The 20470-nt window shown below is 41.5% G+C and overlaps 1 protein-coding gene across 2 annotated transcripts in view; it reads right to left on the reverse strand.

Moving 5' to 3' along the window:
- Positions 1–497: 497 nt before the first annotated feature.
- Positions 498–20470, reverse strand: part of VAPB (VAMP associated protein B and C) — a 31370-nt gene continuing 11397 nt past the window's right edge. Inside the window, exons 2-6 of one of the 2 annotated variants that reach the window (XM_074553586.1) lie at positions 14849–15001; positions 6740–6843; positions 4442–4522; positions 3052–3090; positions 498–1045 (exon numbers count right to left, since the gene is read on the reverse strand). In XM_074553586.1, coding sequence (XP_074409687.1) covers positions 887–1045; positions 3052–3090; positions 4442–4522; positions 6740–6843; positions 14849–15001 — 536 coding nt within the window. In that variant the 3' untranslated portion in view covers positions 498–886. Of the gene's footprint in view, positions 1046–3051; positions 3091–3118; positions 3296–4441; positions 4523–6739; positions 6844–14848; positions 15002–20470 lie in introns of both variants that reach the window. The other variant, XM_074553585.1, reaches the window with a different exon arrangement.

Consider the following 20470-nt stretch of genomic DNA (forward strand, 5'->3'; position numbering starts at 1 on the left):
AGATGATCAAAACTCCCAACAATGGTGTAGTGCCCAAAACACCAGGAGGCAGAAGAATCTTGCACCACTACAGCAGCAAATGTTTAGTTCTCGTCACTGGCTTTGAACAGGTGCCTTCTCATACCACAAAGAATCAGTCAATTTCGTGATAATAAGGAAACATGAGATGAAATACATTAAATAAGTCAAATATGCATTAAACATCTCTGAATAACATTTTAATTCAACTAAATGAACCAACAGCAATGTAGCTTGGTCCCTTGGTGAGAACAAGGCATTGACCTTTATTCTGAACGAGCCCCTCGGTGCTGCCCAGCTCCCCCAGTGCTGCCACACCCAAGGTTTGCAGCTTCCCACTACTCACTGAAGTGCCAAGAAATTGGTAACTTGCACAGAGTTGAAGACACCGACAGAAACTGTTAAATCCATGAGCAGAATGGTGGATTAACGTATTTTACAGAAGTTATCAACACCTCCTGCCTAACCCAGCTCCAAACATCCCTAGGGCCAGCTCCAGCAGTGGAGGAAGAGGTTTTTCTAGTTTTCCTTTTTTTTAAATTTTTTTTTTTTAAAAAGAGGTAATCCAGCAACATGTACCAGGGCCTAAGAATGTTTAAAATGACATATACAATATTCCATTGTAGTGTTAAATCAGGATTTTCTCCCCCCTTCATCATTGAAGCATATTCTCTTTCATTCATTCCCTCACCGTACATTTTGAACTTTCTAGATTATGTTACATAGTATTTGTGCAGGGGTAATTTAAAGGCAAGACCTGTGAGATGTCATACATTAATTTTTTTTTTTTAAACATTGTTATGAATAAATTTAATCCAATGATATGGCAGAACCATCAAACCAATTTACAATTTCCAGCATGCTGCCTCTACAAGGCTATTTTTCCTATAATTACACCAAAGACAAAGAACAAAACCACCAAAGCAAGTAGTCTGGAGCTGAGCCCTTCATCCTTGACAGCAGCTGCAGAAGGAGAGATTGGGTTGTTTGTCTGGGGTACCTTCCTCATCCGCAGTCCATCTTCTTCCTAAAGGAAGAGAGATTGGTTATCTCTACAAAAAAAAAAAGCTTTAAATATTCATATTTAAATGATATTCTCGTATTTATTTGGGTGGGTGTTACAGAATAGGTGAAAGCAAACTGACAGCTAAGTTAGAGCTCTGTGTCCTGAAGGATCCTGAGAAGGAAGGGCAGTGAGCCAAGGGAGGGGGAAGCACTGAGGAGCCCAAAGCCTAGAGATGGCTCCAGAACTTCAGAAAAATGATGGAGGAACTGCCATGAAGGTGCTTTTCTTGCTCTGTAACAAAGGTGCTGTTGGGGAAAATGTTTCTCACTACAACTAAGATGAAGTTGCACGTTTTTCACAAGCCAAGGCAATTCCACTCCTCATTTTCCATGTCAGATGTCACAAGCACATCTCCCAGCCCTCGAAGGGAAATCAGCTTCCCCATCATATTCATGCTGACATTTTGACATGAATCTAATGGCAATAATTAGGATATTTTCTTGATAGGAATTTGGCAGCTCACCTGATTTAAAGATGAGACAACAGATAAAACAAAACAACAGCAGGAGAATTCTCATTCCAGGTGGGAATGATGCTCCCCTCAGCTCTCCCTGAGCTGCTGTGCAGCACAGCTGTGTGTTAGCACACTCCACTCACACACACTCAGCACTCCAGGAGAGGGGAAATGAGTCTTTTGTGACTTAATTTGTGTCCAGCTGAAGCAACAGTGTTAGACTTTTTAATGTGATACAGTATTATAGTGCAAAAGTATAAGGTATCAAAGCAAAAGTCTCCAGTCTTAAATACTCAAGGAACCCAATTGTAATGAAAGTAACTGCAGTCTTCAAAATTGCCAGGTAAGTGGAGTTCAAATGGCTTGGGGTATGTCAGTGTTTCTCACTTTTGAATTTAAAGGGACACCAACATGATCTGAAGGTGAACTTATTTTTCTATTAATAATTTATTTATTGACTAATTGAAAGCCACAGCCTAGCCAATACCTCACTGCTGCTCTAATTCTGAATGGGGACAAGTGACTTTGGTAAACAATAAAATGCTGTTTAAATACAAAACACTTGGTATAGAAACAACAAATTTTCATTTAAAATATTTTAATTTCCTTCTGACAGTGACTCCAGCCTGACACTGACAGCACTGACAGCAGGCAGTGATTTAGCATTGCTTTCTGGTATTTTACAGGTGTTTTTAACACTCCATAAAGGGACAAAGAGCTCACCTATCTGGGATGTTACTGTAAGAAATCAGCTCAATTCTAGATAGCTCTTGTAGAGTGTTTAGTCAAGAACAATTTGGTAAAAAATTAAATAAGATCATACAGAATTTAAGAGTACTGAGTCACTGGTAAAACAAGAACACAAGGAGAAGTTAGGGCCATGTCTGTTATGTACACATATTATTTCTGTGCAAAACAAAACTGTTTTCAAGAATTCCTTCATGCATCAGCCAGCCAAGCAGCACCAGAGCTGAGAGAACAGAGCTCCTTTCACTGGGCTGCAGGAGTCACAGCATCCACACTTTCCTTGGTGCTGATATCCATGGAAGCAGACACTTACAGCAAGTCAAGCCACTGTAAAAAGAATTTTTCAGCAGAGTGATAAAGGCTTCTCAATTACTGGATTTCCCAGCCATGTGCTGGATATGACAGGAAGCCCATTTCCCATTCATCTGTCTTAATTTGGCCATTTCAGCAGCACATTACAGGTGCAATTACTGAAACACTCAGTATTTGCACAACACTGCCCTCAAGCTCCCATGGTTTGGGAGAAGGGGCCAAGTCCAACACTGAATGCTTAATTCAGACTGAGAAATTAGGTGGGAAAAGAAAAAAGAGGGGGAGTTCACTCCTCTGGGTTGCTACCCAATCTCCTTCTGTGACTGCATGACTTGTGCCTCCTTTCAAAGGAACCATTGATTTCAGCACCTTCTCGGAGTTTACAGAGAAACCTGAATTATCTTTTACTTTACAGACAGCAGTAAAATATTGTGCTAAGGTCAGGTAACCAAACCTTTAAGATGGAAGCTTCTTTTTCAGGAAAGGGGTAAATCTGAAAAGAAAACAACAGCAATCTTTACCTTAAACTGTTTATTCTCCTCCCGTAACCTCTGAACTTCTATTTGAAGCCTCTTATAGTCTTCCATTACTTTCTTAACTTCAGTGTCATCCAAAGAAGAACTTATTGATTTAGACATTACAGAGGAATCTGTCTTTGTTGCAGTTGTGGATACAATTTTATTTATTTCTATGTCATGCTGTTAAAAAAGGATAGAGTGATTTTTGGTTAGTTATTAACACCACACCACACACCTGATACATAGGAGGAGAATCAGGTAAAATTGTCTGTGCACACCTGACACGTGCCTGTATCAAAAGAAATAAACAACATTTTGCTTTCTGTAACTTTAGTGCTATCCCAGAAAACATCAGGTCAGCAGCAGAAAGTGAAGAAGGAAGGACCTTGACTTGTCAGACCCTGCATGTACAGAAATGTCCCCAAACCAGGGACACAACCAAGGGTCCCTCCCCAGGCACAGCACAGGCTGCAGCTCCCTCCCTTCACTCCTGCCTGTCCCCTTTCCCTGTTTCTGTGTTTCTGTGGGATGCAGGAATTTGCAACCCAAGCTGGAAACAAAGCTCAGATCTCCCAACCCAACCCTGCTCCCTCTCCTGCCTTTGGATCTCCTCCATGCTCTGCACTGAGAAAGGGTCTCATAAAATCAAACCTCTCCCCAGCCAATTACATAATCCTAATTAGAGATGTTCAGTGCAAGGTAGAACAACTGTGCCTTTAGTACCTGCACACTAGGAAGCATTTTCCAGTTTATTCAACCCATTATCAGTTTTATACTGGACAATACATATTTGCCTTACAAATTATCATGTCCATTACCCTAACAAAAAAGGATCCTACAATATTATAGATGATAATTTCAATATAGTTCCTAACTGCATTTGTGTCTTCCTCATCAGTTTTCTATCAATTCACCTGACAAAATCAGAATTGTACAAAGGAAGTGTTGGACAGGCAGTGAAATTTATATTGCTGATGATTAAAACTGCTTCATTATAAACTCTGAGCTTCACAACCAGCCATCAGCACCTTTAATTTTTTTTAAGTATTCTTTATCCTGTGACCTTTCACTAAATGACAACAGATCAACTCAAAAATTGCTTTGTGCTACTGTTGCATTTATGAAGTTTAAACTGGCAGTTAGTTACACCAAGGATTACCAAGATTTTAAATAGTTTACATTGTGTTTTTAAAGGGTGATGCCATCCAGGCAGTGAACAGAGGGTTCTGTCTTGTGCTTATACAGCTGTCTGTACAAACATGCCATTTTACAGGATTTACTGTGGTATTAAGTCAAATCACTCAGTATGCATCTGAAAATACTCACAGGCTTATCATTCTCTGCTGGTAGCTCAAACACACACCTAAGTTTCGAATCCATGAGTTCTTCTGGTTTTGCTTCTTTCCACTGGAATAAGTTAATATTAATTTCATATTAAACATATTAGTACAATCAGGCAGATTGGAAATGCAGTGCATTATGTAAACAAATCACATCATTTCACTCAGAAAGAACCCACAGGTGTTTATCACACCACCATTAACCACACACAGGATGAAAAATGAGATCAAAACCAAAACTGAGTGGTATCATAAAGACAGACCAGATACTATGAAGCAAATCATTCTAAATAGTCTGAAACTTCCACAGGTAATTTATGAGAGAACTGGGAGCTGTATCAGAGTAATTAGCAGAGACAGGGGGAGTAATGAGCCTGCTTACAAAAAAAAAAAAAAGAAAAATAAAAATAAAAGGAGGGGTGAATTCAAGGGAAGAGAAAGATAACAAGCCCCTAACTAAATCACAGAGTGAGTTCTCAACTCTGGCCAGTGGAGTTCCTATTCAAACTTTTCAAATTTCACATGAGCTATTCTTTCTGACTGGAATGAGTACAGGACTGCTCTTTTCCCTCCTTGTTTTCCACATCCTTCTTTTCCAGCATCAATGTCTGAACAGCAGCAGATGTGCCAAATACAGAGGGATAACTTCCCCTCACTCCTCTCCCCTTCAGCTGGGGACTCTGCCATAAACAAGATTCTTTGCAACCTTTTTAACAGGGATCAGCAGTGATAAACCATTGCTCAGTGTCAGCTGTAACCCTGAAGTGAGAAGGTTTATTCTCAGTGATAATAAACAGCAAGGAGTGTCCACACTTCTGTCCTGGAGCTCTCACGTGCTCCTCTTCACTCTGACCATCCTCCTGGTAGCTTGGTATTCCTCAGCATATCTCAAGTAGGTGACAAATTATGGCTAAGCCCCTGCAAGCTGGAGGAGTATTTAACTCATCCCAACCAGCTGAATCCAAGTTCAGCTCTGCTGGGGCTGAAGTCAGATCTATTTTGAGCTCCTTGGCTGCCTGGGAAGTGCTGAAAGCTTTATAGTACTCCCATAACTGGGCTCACCTGTTCATCCAGAATAGGAAGAGATCTGGAGAGCGGTAACAAAACTGAGAACTGATCAAAGTGTTACAGGAAAAGGAATCCTATCGCTCTGCAGAGCTTTGGAAAATTGCAAGGCACATCTAGGTACTAAAAAACATTCTTTGCCAGCAGAATAACATTTGTCATGGTATAAAGTAACTCATAAAAATTAAAGAGCTCGAAAGAAAGGCAGACTGACTTATCTTTCTAGTGATGCAGACATTTTATTACTATTGCTGTTTCTCCCACTGGATCTTATTTTGAGCCCATTAAACAAATATAGTTCCATAAATCAGTTTCAGAAGGGAAATTATTAACCTGCAGAGTGCCCCAGCTTTAAGAAGCTATTCAGAAGAAGACACATATTGTGAAGACTACTGTAGAGTATTTTGGGGTTGGCTTTTTTGTTTTTAAGTAGCACACAAAAGCCACGCACTTTTAGAAAAATGATCTTTTTGCTTTTTACATTGTGTCCTCAATAGCCACTGGATGTTCTCTCAAGCTGACAAAAGCCAGGCCACAGAGAGCTTCCTTGTGCCTTCTTCTGGGGGCAGATCTTGCTGATACAGGAAAGCCAGCAGCTGACATAGTGGTTTACTCCTCTGCAGGTTGTCTTACTGTAGCCTGACATCTTATTTTTATGTCTTTTGTCCTTCTCTGCTCCAGCTCCTACATATTTCTACTGCTCTCATTTGTAATCCACAGGACAGAATCTGTGAGGGGCTTTCATTTACAAAGCCACAGCAGACACAGGTAGGGATAAAGAAAAACACAATACTTGTAAATCATCCTCTTGCATCTTGCAGAAGGAGCTGCTCAAGAAAACACTCAAGACTGAGAGTAGATACATCAAAATGATGCCACAGACTTAGAATATATTCTGTATATCCTTAGAATATATGGTTCAAGCTGCCCTTTCTAAAGAAGGATATATTGCAAAAAACTACAACCACTTGTTTCATGGTGTGGCATCCCATTACTGACAGCAGCTTCCTAAAGCAGCAACCACAGACAACAACTCAGTGCAAGATTCCTGGGGCTCAAAATAACAGAAAACTCCTTGCCATGCAGAGATGGAAATCTGGAAAAGCTTTCAAGGACCATTCCAGTGTGGTTTGACAACACCCCTTAAACAACGCAGTCAAAGGACTTACAACATTCTACAGTTAGAAAGAAATCCATTTAAAACAATTTCAATACTTACTACTGCTTCCATATCTGAAGTATCAGCTGGAGCAAACATAGACTGAACCATAAACTTGTGTTTACTTTTCTCATTAGGGTCATAGTCAAAAGGCTGTAGCATCACTGGAAGAAAAAAACCCAGAACACATTGCATTAACATTGCTCTGCTGCAGAGTCATGCACTGATGACACAGTCACCAGATTCCAGAAAAACAAACATTAAAATGGTTTTCAAGATGTTTGTTGTTAAGACCAAAGCAGCAGCTGAGATCAGGAACCTCATTTTAAACCAGAATTTTGAAAGGAGGCAAGAGAAACAGATTTCCTCAGTCTGTCTAGATTTTGGCCTGAGAATTCTGGAAATGCTGATCACTCCACATAATTCTGTACACAGCTATAGAAGATAACAATAGTCATTTATGGGAAATAGGATCATTTACACATCTTCTGGCACAGAGGGAAACATTTTCCAAGACAGCATCTTTTTGTGTTGCTCCATCCTCGGGGCAGAAGTAAGGAGCATTTTGATGAGCTGTACACACAATATTGTTGATGGTGCCTGAGAAAAGCTACAGAGGCAAAGTCTAACATTGTAAACCTTGAGGTTCAAGTCTCAGGATGGAAATTTCCTCTGAAAAGTTTAAGAGTCTCATGGCATTTGATTTATCAAGTACAAGTATTTTGCTTCCACAAATAAGTTACTGAAAGTTTGTTACCAATTTATAGCTTGAAGTTTATAGTTAAATGTGATGCAAACTTTGCCTATGAAAGGTATGCAAGGAATGTATTTCTCTTCACTCAAAAAATAAAAAGCATTCCAAAATTTACTTATGCAGAAAAAGCCTCTCTTTAGGGGGCAGAGAGGAAGGAACAGAAGGTTTAGGGAGTGTGTGTACTTTAATTTAATTTTTTAAGCAATATTGGGAATTTCCATGTCTTTGCTTTTGGGTTAAAGCAACCTGAAGAGGGACAGATGGGATTTTCATTTACACAGAATAATCTTTAATCAAGTGGTCACTTGGAACTCCCACATATCAACACCTGGATATTCAGCTATTGAGGCATTAAAAACCATGAGCTTGGCTTCACCATGAGACAGAACATGTGGAAATAAGCAGCACAGTTTACACAAACATGTTATTAGACAATGCAAAAAGCCTCCACCCCCTCAAACTGAAAACAAAGCTTGCAAATACTGCCATTACTGCTAACAGAAAAAAATGGTGTAAGGTTTAAAAATTCACATTTTATGACCTCTCTTACTTCAGCCCCTCAATTCAATCACTAAGAAGAGAAGCAGGTCAAGAATTAGGAGCATTTTCAAGTACTGGTGTTATTACCATTATGTGCCCAAATTCATGTGCACTAATTGTAGGGGTTTGTTGTATAAAAGCAATATCCAAAATCCCATTTATTGCAAATGAAGGCAAGTCAAACCAATCTGCCTCCCTTAATGAGCAGGGTATGTTATGGCTGTGCCATCTTTACTGTGCACACAATCTGTGGCCATCAACAATCACAGGCCTGTTAAAGCCCAGGGAGAAGGCAGGCAATAAATTCTCTCAGATGAGGTGCTTTAAAAATTATTATACATTTTAAACTCACCTTGCAGTAGTTTGGTATTATTAAAAAAAAATGTTTGCAAATTAACTGGCTACCTTTAAAACTATTTTGCAAATGGGAGTGACTGCACTGTGGAAGCACAACTATTTCAACACTGCCTGACACATCACTGAGAAGCAGCAGAATTGTTGTTTCTCCTCTGGAGCAGACACTTAAATAATTTCAATTGTAAGATCCAACTGGACAGCCAGAACTACTCAGCATTTATGGAACTTCTACAGTTGTGGCTTTTGCAGCTTGCTTTGCTGAGTGCAGCTATCAGCTCATTTGAAAATCCTCATTTCCCAAGGGACAGTGCTGAATCCATCCTGGAATGCCAAATGATCACTGCTCCCAGCTCCATTCACTGAACCACAAGAGCCAGAGAGGGCTTGACAGCACAGGCGTTGTTAGCACTTGTATTTTTAGATCAATACATGAAAGCCACATTGACACAAATTATTCAGCAAATGTCTTGTAAGCCAGATGGGAAGCTCAAAAAGATGTACTTTTTTCAAGAGGAAACCAAACCATTTTAATATTTATCCACACACTATTGGGGTTTCTGTGAAAGATTAGTTCCACAAAATTGCCCTAATTGCTGGAGAAATTGCGAGTGAGAATGTGGCTCCTTTGCTCTGAATGGAAATCACAAACCTTATGCAAAAATTATGTGAGAAGTATGTTCCTACAGAATGCCTTATATCACATCACAGGCCCCATCTGGTCAGAAGTTTCAATTTTCATCAGCAACCAGAGTTTTAAAAAACAAAATTATTAATGTGATCTTCAGGTTTACAGTCAGCAGCATCCATCAGGCAGAGATCCTCAACCACTTCCCAGGCTGCCCCAGAGCTCCAGCACCAGCACTGCTCTACCACAAGCAAAAACTGCAGAGTCACTGAGAGATCCATGGACATGGGGTTTCTCACACATTCCTGCAATACCCCCACATTTTATGCTCAGTTGAGAGGCACTGACCACCCAACGTGCTTCTTCTTTTCCACAGAAAAATTTACAGGCAAAGTTAGTTACAATTATTTAGTTACAAAGTCAGTTACAATGACGGAAGCGTTAAACTGGTTTTCCTAGAATAAACCAGCTTTTCCAAAGAACACAGGAAATCTGAAGCAGGGAACCCCTTTAACACCTGCTAGGATCTAGCTGTCCTTTCCAAGAGCAGAAGGAACAGAAAAGTCTCCCAGCTCAGATAGTCAGCAACCTTCCTCTAGTTTCCATCTACATTTATTAATGGCCTGTTTACTTGGTCCTGGACCAGCACTGCCCTAATGCTGAAATAGCAGAGAAGGGGAAGAGTCATTTACTTGTGGTGCCCTCCAGGCCATCAATCACAGCAGCTCCTGGCCTACTGGTAAATTTAAGCCAGACTTGGTGGGTTCTCTCCAGGCCAGGCTCCCCATTCATCCTCTGCACCTGTTTTGGTTTGAGCTCCTCTAATTACACATGCAGGAAACTTTACTAGAGCCCTGAAGCACAGCATTGATGCCCTCTCACCTCTTCCCTTATCCAGATGTACGGTGCTACATCTGCCTTCCTCACAGCTACATTATATATTATTATTATTATTATTATTATTATTATTATTATTATTATTATTATTATTATTATTATTATTATTATTATTATTATTATTATTATGTCTATTATCTTGCTCACCCCAATCAGGCCCCTTCATTCAACAAGCCTGCAACTGCAGCCAGAGTATTTTATTCTCCAAATATGTGATTCTGCAGTTTTTCTAATGAAACTCATCCCATTTCTCTTACTGTAGCCTTCAAGGACATCTAATTCTGCTGTTTATCTTCAATCTCTCAACTTCACAACACCATCAGAGTTTTTAGTGTACTCTTTGTTCCAGAATTGCTTGTAAAAACATTAAACAAGATTGGGACCAAGAATCACTCTCAAGAAACATCATTAGTAGCTCCCTGCTTTCACATTTCCATCCACATCACTGGTCATTCTTAAGCAGCTCAATGAAAAGACTGTCAATTTATTTGTTCTTTTCTACCTTTATCAATCATGTTCCCAAATGGCACTGCATGGAATTCTTCATGGTCTGGATGGATCAAATGTACCACACTTATATCACATAAAATACCCCAACCAGACACAGGGGCAAGCCTCAAGATCCTTGTGGCATTCCATTAGCTCTGGCAGAGGTGAGCAGAGGACACTCCCATCTACAGAAAGGAGCAGAATCCATTGCACCATCCCAGCTTTGTTCCATTTTTACATAAACAAACATAAAATTTCTGTAAATATTTCAATATTACTAGGAAGTGTTGAATTTGTGAAGATCAAGATAGAATTTTAAAGCAGGCAGGCAAGAACAACCCAGAACAGGGCACGGGAGTTTGCTGCCAAGGAAAGTTTGGGAATGCAGCAGTGGATGGGACACAGTCTGTGGGATCTCAGGATCTGAGTCCTGAGATGCTGAGCCACCGAGACCACCTTGGGGGGCTCGGGAGTCCTGGAATGTTGCCAGAAGTGTCTGGTGGCTGGACTTTTACCCTACACAGGAGACGACAAGGATGAGGGCTTCACCGGGTGAATGGTGAAGGGATTAGCTAATTAGAGGGTGAGACACAGGGTTTAGGATTTATGTACAGGGGGTTTAGAGGAGTAAGATGGAGGAATTGGGGTGTGTCCTGCCCTCCTTCTTCTTCCTCTTCTCCTCCATCTTCTTTGGCCATGGTGGCACTCTTGGATTGGTTATTACTGAGAGTGCACCCAGCAATGAGAATAAATGGCATTGGGGAAAAATGATAAATATTGTACACGTAACCATGGGTATAAAGATAGGTGGCTGCCCTGGAGGGCAGACAGTGTGCTCATGGCTGACTGCTGAGGAGAGCTCTGTTCGGCTGAAAGAACATCTTTTAGATAAACAATTAATAAACATAAAAACCGAAAGAAGAACTGAAGCCTCTTCTCGTCCTTCGATACGCGGGCTGCCCCAAGGCCACCTTGGGCCTTTCTAGGCCCCTCAAACAGCCGAGATAACCGGACAACAGTCAGTGCCTGAGGGAATGGGGCAGACCCACTGTGACTGCAGAGCACAGGGCTGCAGCTCCATTCCTGCCTTTTCAAAGTCAGGAAAGCTCAGAAAAGAGTAAAAATCCCCCCGGATATTGGACAGCAAACTCAGCTGCTCCTCCCTCCCAGGAGGCGTGTTCAGACTGCTCTCTTCAGCGGGACACCGAGCACAGATGGTGCCATCTGCAATTCCTCTCTGCTCCTGATCCATCCACTGCAGACTCACCAGCATCTGCTGGCATTCCTTCACTTCTCCTTTGTAATCCATTCACGGCTTTTATGTAGGTTTCAAAGGCACAAAACCAGCGATCTGTGCTGAAATCAGAGGTGCTGAGCAGCAATGTGTGCAAGTGGTGCTTTCCCAGCACTGCAGCCCCAGTGCAAGGGAATCAGATGACAGAGCTCACACAGCTCCCCGACAGTTACATAAACTCAGCTGTTAAAATTACATGCCATTATATAACAGGTGAAAACACGGGCTCCAAACCTGACATCCCAGCAGGCAGCACATGCTGACAGGGCCTCAAATGCTGGTATTTAGCAAAAGCTGTGATATGGCATAAGAAGGCAGCATTTGAGACTCCACTAGATTAAAGTGAGCTTTATTTTTCTAGCATTTTGTTAAGTCTTTAAATGAGCCATCATATTAATGTGAAATAAAGTGGAACTGCTGCCTCTTAGAGCAAAATATCTTCTCATACACTTACAGCAAAATAGTGCAGGCACAGTTTCACAGGAATATAACAAAGGCATCTGGTTACTACAGAGCAAGAAGGAAGAGGCTGCCCCAAATTCAGCTCCAGGCAATAATATTCTCTATTCTAGACTAACAAATGCTGAGGCCCTGATTTTTTGGAGACAAGGTGCAGCACCAATGCAGGGCTATCAGTGGCTATGAAGGGAACAGATTGCACATAGTAAACACAACCCAATTAGCTTAAGTGTCCAGAAGTTACTGTATTAACTATATTTTAAATAATTTCTCATCAGTAGCATTTTCACTAGGTTTGAAGGAATTCAAGTCCTATTTATTCAAGTCCTATTTTTATGCCCCTGCGCAAGACTTGGATTAAATAACTGAAAAGAGAACTGATTTAGAGGCAAAGAAACAAATTCTATTTATTTTTCACTTCATTAACTCCTAAATCAGACTTTTGTTCTCCAGCAATATTACTCAAAGTAAAGGTTAAATACATCTTCCCCCCTTTCTGTGAATCTGAAAACAATTGTATTTTGCAAGTTAATAACAGTGCCCTCTTTGATGCCTCCCATCCAAAGGATCCCATCTGCTGATCAAAACCAAAGACACTGCCATCCCCAAGACCAAAATCAGGTCCCATGCACGGCTTGAAGGAGCTTAATATATTACCTGAAGAACAATGGAAGTGTGCTACTTGCATTTTAAAATACAATGTTAATATAAGAACTGGCAATTTAAGATTGTTATTTATTACTACTCTTAACATCAGCATGGAAATATTAGAACACACATGTGAGCTTGTGATTAAATATACCACAGCTATTTTCCACACTAACCAAATCATAAATCACTACAAATAAGGTTATCAGAAAAAAAGGAAATGCTTCAAGCTGTGTAAGCAAGAGCAGAGCACAGCTCAGGGTTAGCACAGCAGTCTCATAAGGGGATACTTTACTCATAAGATCCACACTGTAGCTGGTGGCCACAGGGAAGGCCAGGCTGGAAAGGCAAGCTGTTGTAGGAACAAGGGATGGCTCCTACAACACTTGCCTGCACTGTATTTGCTCAGGGTGGAGCTAAGGGGCACTTGTGAGCAAAACTCAACACTGAGATCAAGACAACATTTCAAAAAGCCTGGTAAGAGCCTGCAAAGGAAGTAGGCTTTTAATTTTCAAAGTTCATCTGCAAGATGAAAAGCATCCACATCTTTATAGCACGGAGATAATTTGTAGCTAGAAACCATGCTAATTTTCATTATCATTTCACTGATTTCAGTGCATTTGATATGCTTGCCTGCAGCTAGTATAGATGACAGACAGCTTTACTTGGGAATTGTTCCGACTTTTAAAAATCTCCATTTCTCTCCAGAGAGCTTTTCCATTTACATATTAGTCATTTCAGAGCTCACTGGGTATGCTGGCCCTCTCCTGAAGCACAAGTGCTCTGCCTGCCCCACCTGCAGCTGCCACCACTCCCTGGTACCCCCTCACTGCCATTCCCCTGGGTTAACTGCAAGGGAGGCACAATCCTGCAGCCCTTTGCATGCTCAATTTGACACCACAGAAATCCCAAAGACAACAGATCAATGAGTGTGCAAATATGGGCATGTATAAGAGGGGTCATAGGATGAGAGTTGCTTAATTTTACAGTGCAAAGTGGTTTTAGGATCAATTTTTATTTTGTTGAAGCAAGCTCTCTCCAGGGGTGAGGTGTTTAAATATTTTAAATTTTATTAAGTAAGAAACTGAACTCAATTTTTACATGTTAATTTATTTCAAGTAAAAAGCATTGGTTTTGGCATCCCAAAATTTTATCCCAGGCTAAAACAGGTTGGTAGGAGCAAACTGTATAACCTATCAATAATATTTCTTATCATGCCAATATTAATTTTTTTTAGGAATAGCAAAGCAAATCTGAATCTGCAGGTTTAGAGGAATAATTTTCTTAACTCAAGTCTGACCTCATTCATCCAATATGCCACAACTACATCCTTTGACAGAATTCTTTATTAAGAACATGCATCAGAGAAGTTATTGGGAGAATATATTATCAGCAAGTTAACACACAGATACTGTTTGTGAGAATACTCAGCTCTTTATGCTTTCAAAGTAAGCCACTCCTTTGCTTTTCCATTACCAAACTTAGGCAAGTCAAGAGCTACTGACTCATTAGAGAAAATCATTAACTTTTCCTATGCAACAGCAAAGATTTAGTCATTTGACATTTTTAACACCAAAGGATACTGAATCTTCAAGGCACACAAAACAAGCATGGTTTGAAAGTAAATGTTTTCACTGTTGGTTAAATCAAAGGCAGTTTGCCATCAGCCCACACCAGCCCAAACCAGTGGCTACAATCCACCCAGTTTTATTCCTCCCTCAATGTGCTCATCCAAGCGCTTGTGTGACCCCGTGGTGAGCTGGTTCAGGAAGTTAAGCTGGCAAAAAACGAACTGCACAAAAATAATCCCAGAGGGAGGGCAGGGCTGCAGCAGGACTGGTTTGGGTAAGCTGGCTGAGGCTGTTAATGAACCATATCAATCATTTGTGTATTTCTGCTTCTTCCTCTCTGAAACAAGATGTAAGACCAAACTTGTTCCTGCTAGACCAGGAGAAAGGGAAGTAAGGATACATGAAATGGCTGCTTCTCCATGAAAACACAACCTGTTGGATTCACCAAAATACTTCCAGGCTGGAAGGCATTCCAAGAAATAATTGATCATAAGAAGCTATTTTCAATCAGCAAAGAACTGCTCGAATGGCTTACCAGAAACATTAATTGATGTTCCTGCATCGATAATTCCACTGTTGGGCCTTACACAGTATCTACGTGGTGCTGTGGTCTTAACTTTGAAGCACACATTTCTGTCCGTGGGGTTGCCGAGCTTCAGGTTTGTAGTGACCACATCTGTGAAAGGACCTGGGGAGGAGAGCAAAAGCAGACTTGAAATCACACAGAAAGCACTTTTCAAGCAGAGGCTAAGCAGGCTAAGAATCTCTGTTCACAAATCTTATAAAGTAATTAGATGTTCAATTTCCATCTGCAGCAGCACGTCCCGATAATCGTGCACGCAAAGCTGAGGCTGCAGCCAGGCCCCAGCCCGAGAGCTCATCATTAACAGCAAAACAAAAGGGGGAAATCATCCACACATGGTGCCAACACCACAACATGGCATTCAAAGGATGCCAAATTCCCTGCTGTGTCACAGTTGCTCCATTCTAGTCCCAGAAGCCCAGGCTAGCAGAGACCCCACATACACCCATGCTGTAGGTGTAAGCAGTGAGTACAGCACAGTTGGTTCACCAAGGACTAGCACAGATCCATCTGCACGTGAAACTGGATCTCCACAGAACCAGGATTCCTCCAGGTTTTCAGGAATGCCACATCAAAACCAGCAAGACAAGCATACAGAGTGCATCTCCTTTTGCCTACCAAATTCTTTTATTTTTTTATAAACTGTCTTGGCAAATAGAAATTATAAAGCAAAAGAAATAAAGTAGCCTACCTCGCCCAGGACAGGAAGTAACCACGTGGAAATAGGAAAATTTTTAGACACTGAGAGCACTGGTGAAAATTTCCATATTAGCAAAGCCAAAATCAAACCATTGTCAAGTTCTGCAAAACCAAGTGCAGGCAAATCCTTTTCTCTCAGGCTCACCACCTAATTGAAACTCCCAAATCCCTCAGGCAGAAGGAAGGCTGATTTCCTACAAGACACTGATAAATCAGACAGGTAGCACACAACCACAGTGCTTCACAGATGCTAAAGAAGTAAAATTAAAAGAAATATAACCACATTTTGATCAACTGTCTTCTCCATAGAAGTGATTAATTTGAGGCCTGAATAAAATACCTTCATTTGTCCTCAGGAGTAAAAACAAATTAGTCCAAAAAAAGCATCAAAGTTTTCCTTGCAGAAATGGCAACCCTAAAATTGAAAAAGGGTGAATGATGATGATAATAAAAATACTGGCAGGCAGCATTCCACCACCCTGCTCTGCCAGCATGGATGCCTTGATGTAATTTAAGTTTGCTTCTTATTCGACACAAATTTGTCTCCTAAAACAATATTTAATGCAGCTGTAACAGTACTACAGTCCTGCAACCTCTATCCTTGATCCAATTTGTTTAAAGTAATTAGAAGGGGAAAAATCTCAAAAGAATCACACACATAATAACCCCAACCAGACAAGGCAGCACCACTTCTGCCTGCACCCTGAGCAGACCAGCTTGGCAATGCAATGGGAGCTAAAAAATCTGAAGTAATAAAATTTTCAGATCCCATGGCAAAGGTTTCACTAGACCTGTGCCTGGTGAAACACTGAGATGTGAAAGAGAATGAAGCACAGCTGTAAAGTTTTCTCTGTGTCTCATGCAGAGACTTTCAGCTAATGGAAAATAACTGGCCAGAAGCAGCCATGAGTTGTTAAAGAAGTTAAAATAAGCCAAACCATCAGAAAAATCCAGCAAACATTTAGGTGTGTAAGGACAGTAGCAGATCTTCCAAACAGCCCTAACAGGGAGAAATCTAACGTTTCAGAAGAAATTATAGGATGCCTATGCAATAAGGATGTGTCTTTACTAAAAAAATTACAGCTTGAGCTGTTCCAGCACAGGGGGAGGGTTGGCTGTACAAAGCCCTTCATCTGCAGCTGCATCCTCAGCAGTGCTTTTCTGGTCTGCATGCTGGGATAGATTTCCTGGGGGAAATACCATGTTTTTACTTGGCTGATCCATGAATGTGTGCGGGATTTGTGTGCCCCAGCACAGAGCTGCTGTTTGAAATTGTAACATGACAACAATTCTGTGTGGAAAATAATTTCCAAATGGAATTACTTATTGCTAACATAGATCACACCAAAATATTTGGCAGCAAAACCTTTCAGCAGACGGAACTCATTTCTTCTTGTCTGCTTGGTGTTTCCTCTTCTGTTCTGTCCACTAAACCCTAAACATTTTCTTTAGCTACATTTCCCCCAAATTACAGGTTTTACAGCCACCACAACTGTACTAGAAGGTTGACATCTGCTTCCAGCAAGCCTGTGGGCAAGCACACTCATTCTTATGGCCCTGCTGCTCAAACTCTGCAGCAAAGCAAAACACAGCAGACAAATGCAGGATTAACGTGCCAATTAAGGTCTCCTGAAGAAAAAAATAAACAGACCACAGGGTATTACTCAGGGGTAACTGGGGCATGGCAGTGAAATATTATCACTTGGCTGGCCTGCCTTTTAAGAGCAAGGCCCATGGACTGCCAGCTCGGGTTGAAATGAAATCTTGGTTGCCTGTTGTTGGATTGCTACAGCCAAGGTTACAGGTTTTTGGGGAGGTTGGTGTATGTGGGAGAACTTATCCCAGGAGAGACACAAGGTAATTCTGCACTGGAAATACACCTTTGCTTTCCAGACTCTGGATTTGAGCACTGCAGATAAAGCTGGTGTGGGTTTTAGCAGTCATGTGAGATGCACATCAACCCTGCAGCTTCATTTTCCAATGCAAGGCATTGGGACTTTGGGAATCCTCCCCAAATACAGGAAGAGAAAACACTACAATCTTTCTGGTAACTTTGTCCTCATTAGAAGTGGATGAACTATTGATACAAATTTATGCAACATCTGGACAATGCTAGTACTCCCAAGGTGGGCTGAGAGCACAGTGAAGCCAGACTGGTGCATCTGGATGGTCCTTGGATGAAAGCAGCAAGTGAAGATTGACTCTTAAAACCCACAATCCTAACTTAATCACATTATTTTGTTTTGAATGTTTTTTGATTGCTCATAATAATATTTCTAGGTAAGTGGAACTGATACTAAGGCAGGGTGCTTTTCAAATGACAATTTGCTCTTTAAAATCATTCCAACTGTTTTTCTTACATGTTTTTTAAAGATCATGAAAAGAATGCCACTGGTGTCATCTCAAGGACAAAATTATGGGAAACAGGGTCTGTACATGCATCATCTGCCATGGGGGTGTCATGGGAGCATGGAAGAATGTAGCAAATTGAATTTGGTGCTGAAAGTCTGAAATACTCCACAAGGGCTTGGTGACTTTCTCCTGCCAAAATAAAGTCAACTCATGTTAATGCAAAGTGGGCATCCAGTGATACACAAACTAGCAGTATTACTGAAAGGAAACATCACCTTCTATACTCATAAAACAACCAATAGGAAGAGGTATCCTGGTTTTTCATAGGACTGCTTTTCTGCAGTTTTTTGTTACTGAACTGTGGCTTTTCACCCACAAATCCAACCCTTCACGTTTGAAGATCACAATGTTACCTCAGAATTTTCCAGTCCATTTCCTATTCAAACACCAGTGCTGTATCAACCTTTCCTTAGAGAGCCATGCTGCAGCGTATGGCATTGTAATATCCCACACCATTTTAGTAATGATAAAAAAGTCTGGGAATTAGGTCAAAAGAACATGATGTCAACTCTATTTAAATTTTAAATAACCCTCACTGCAATAGAAATTGCCCATAATTGTTTCAGCAAATTCAGGCTGATAACTTTTTGATGAGCACAGTACTCACTGTGAGTTCCTTGCCACACGCTCCTCAAAGAAACCATGTTACACAGCCCCATCATTGGTACTACATCTGAACACAACCATCCTCACCTTAACCAAAATTCCATGCTTTGGCATGGCAAATACTCAGCCCTCATGCTGTTTGGCACATGAAGGAATTCAGCACGAGTGCCAGCAGAGGGAAAGCTTTGATGGCACAGGCTTGGGCAGGAACGTTCAAACCCAGCAGGGACAGCCTCTGCAGATCTGTACCTGCAATTATCACATCTTTATCATTAACTACACACAGCAGCTGGCCCACAGCGTTGTTTCATTCCTGCATGAGCCCATCTCACTGCTGAGAGGGGAGCTGCTCTGGCCCCTCATCTCCAGCAGCTGCCTGTGCAAGCTGCACTGTGCTCCTCTGCTTGGCCAAGAGCAGAGCCAGGAGCTGCTGGGGCTGGAAATTAATCCACTTAGCAGAGAGAGGGAGGGGGCACTGGGGAAGAGAAAAAGGAGAATCAGTTTTCAGCCAGAATGAGCCGCACTCAGAGCTGGCATCAGGGAAACTGCATCTTCCTGCACAGCATTCTGCCAAGTTAAGGTCTCACAGTTGCAGGTTAAAGCTTGCAAGCACATCTGGGCATACGTGCTGCAGTCACACTTGTAGTGCTGGCATAGCTGCTGAAAGTAATTAAGGCATATTCATCATTTTGTCTGTACTTAAATTTAATGCAAATTCTCATCTGCTAAAAGCTAGGCAATCCTAAAAAAAAAGTAGTGAACTCCTCAAAGAAAAGCACTGCAGGAATACTTGATACAACTGGCAGCCATTGATCCACAAGACTAAGAATAAATTCTTATCAAGTTGCCCATTCCCAGAGTGTTTTAGATGCACTTTCAGCATCGAGCCCTAAACAACTTTTGCAACTCCAGCTCACCAAGACATGTATCCAACAGCAAGGTAATTGGAAACAGCCAGAAATACAGGCAGAGCTTCTCATGAGATAACCTCTCTTGTACTTCCTTTGTGGAAAGCAGTGGAATGCAATAATAGGAGGGGAAGGATGTATTTCACCATGGTTTAATCCCACTGATGTGTCAGATGAAAGTCATTAATCACCTGACACATTAATCAGCCATAGAAAGGTAACTGAAGAATCTTTAATAAGGGAGATGGTACAAAGCAATAGAGGGGAAACTTAAATTGTTTTGTGACTGTTCTCAAGAGCCCGAATCCTCCATGTGACTGGTAGATGTCCACATGGAGCAGTAATTAATCCAGTGAAAGAGCCACACTGGCCCTGTGTGAGGGGAAAGGATGGGGCTGAACATGGCCTGAACTCATCCCCTGCCCACCCTACACCTACACTGGCCCCTCTCCCATGGCATTGAGTGCCTCCCCCAGCTCTGCCAGCCCCTCAAACTGGGATGCCCCTTGCCTGTGGGATCTCAGCACCTCAGGACTGAGGTGCCAAGCCACCGAGACCACCCTTGGGGGGCTCGGGAGTCCTGGAATGTTGCCAGAAGTGTCTGGTGGCTGGACTTTGATCCTACACAGGAGACGACACCTGTATGAGGATAGGAGGGTTTCACCGGGGTGAATGGTGAAGGGATTAGTTAATTAGAGAGTGAAACACAGGGTTTAGGATTTCTGTACAGGGGGGTTTAGAGAAGTAAGATGGAGGAATTGGGGCGTGTCCTGTCCTTCTTCTTCTTCTCCTCCATCTTCTGTGGTGATGGTGGCACTTTGGGATTGGTCATTACTGAAAGTGCACCGGACAATAAAAATAAAAAGGATTGGGGAGAAATGATAAATATTGTACACGTAACCATGGGTATAAAGATAGGTGGCTGTCCGGAGGGCAGGGAGTGTGCTCA

Source organism: Zonotrichia albicollis, chromosome 17 (assembly GCF_047830755.1).
Source record: "Zonotrichia albicollis isolate bZonAlb1 chromosome 17, bZonAlb1.hap1, whole genome shotgun sequence".
Classification (NCBI taxonomy): domain Eukaryota; kingdom Metazoa; phylum Chordata; class Aves; order Passeriformes; family Passerellidae; genus Zonotrichia; species Zonotrichia albicollis.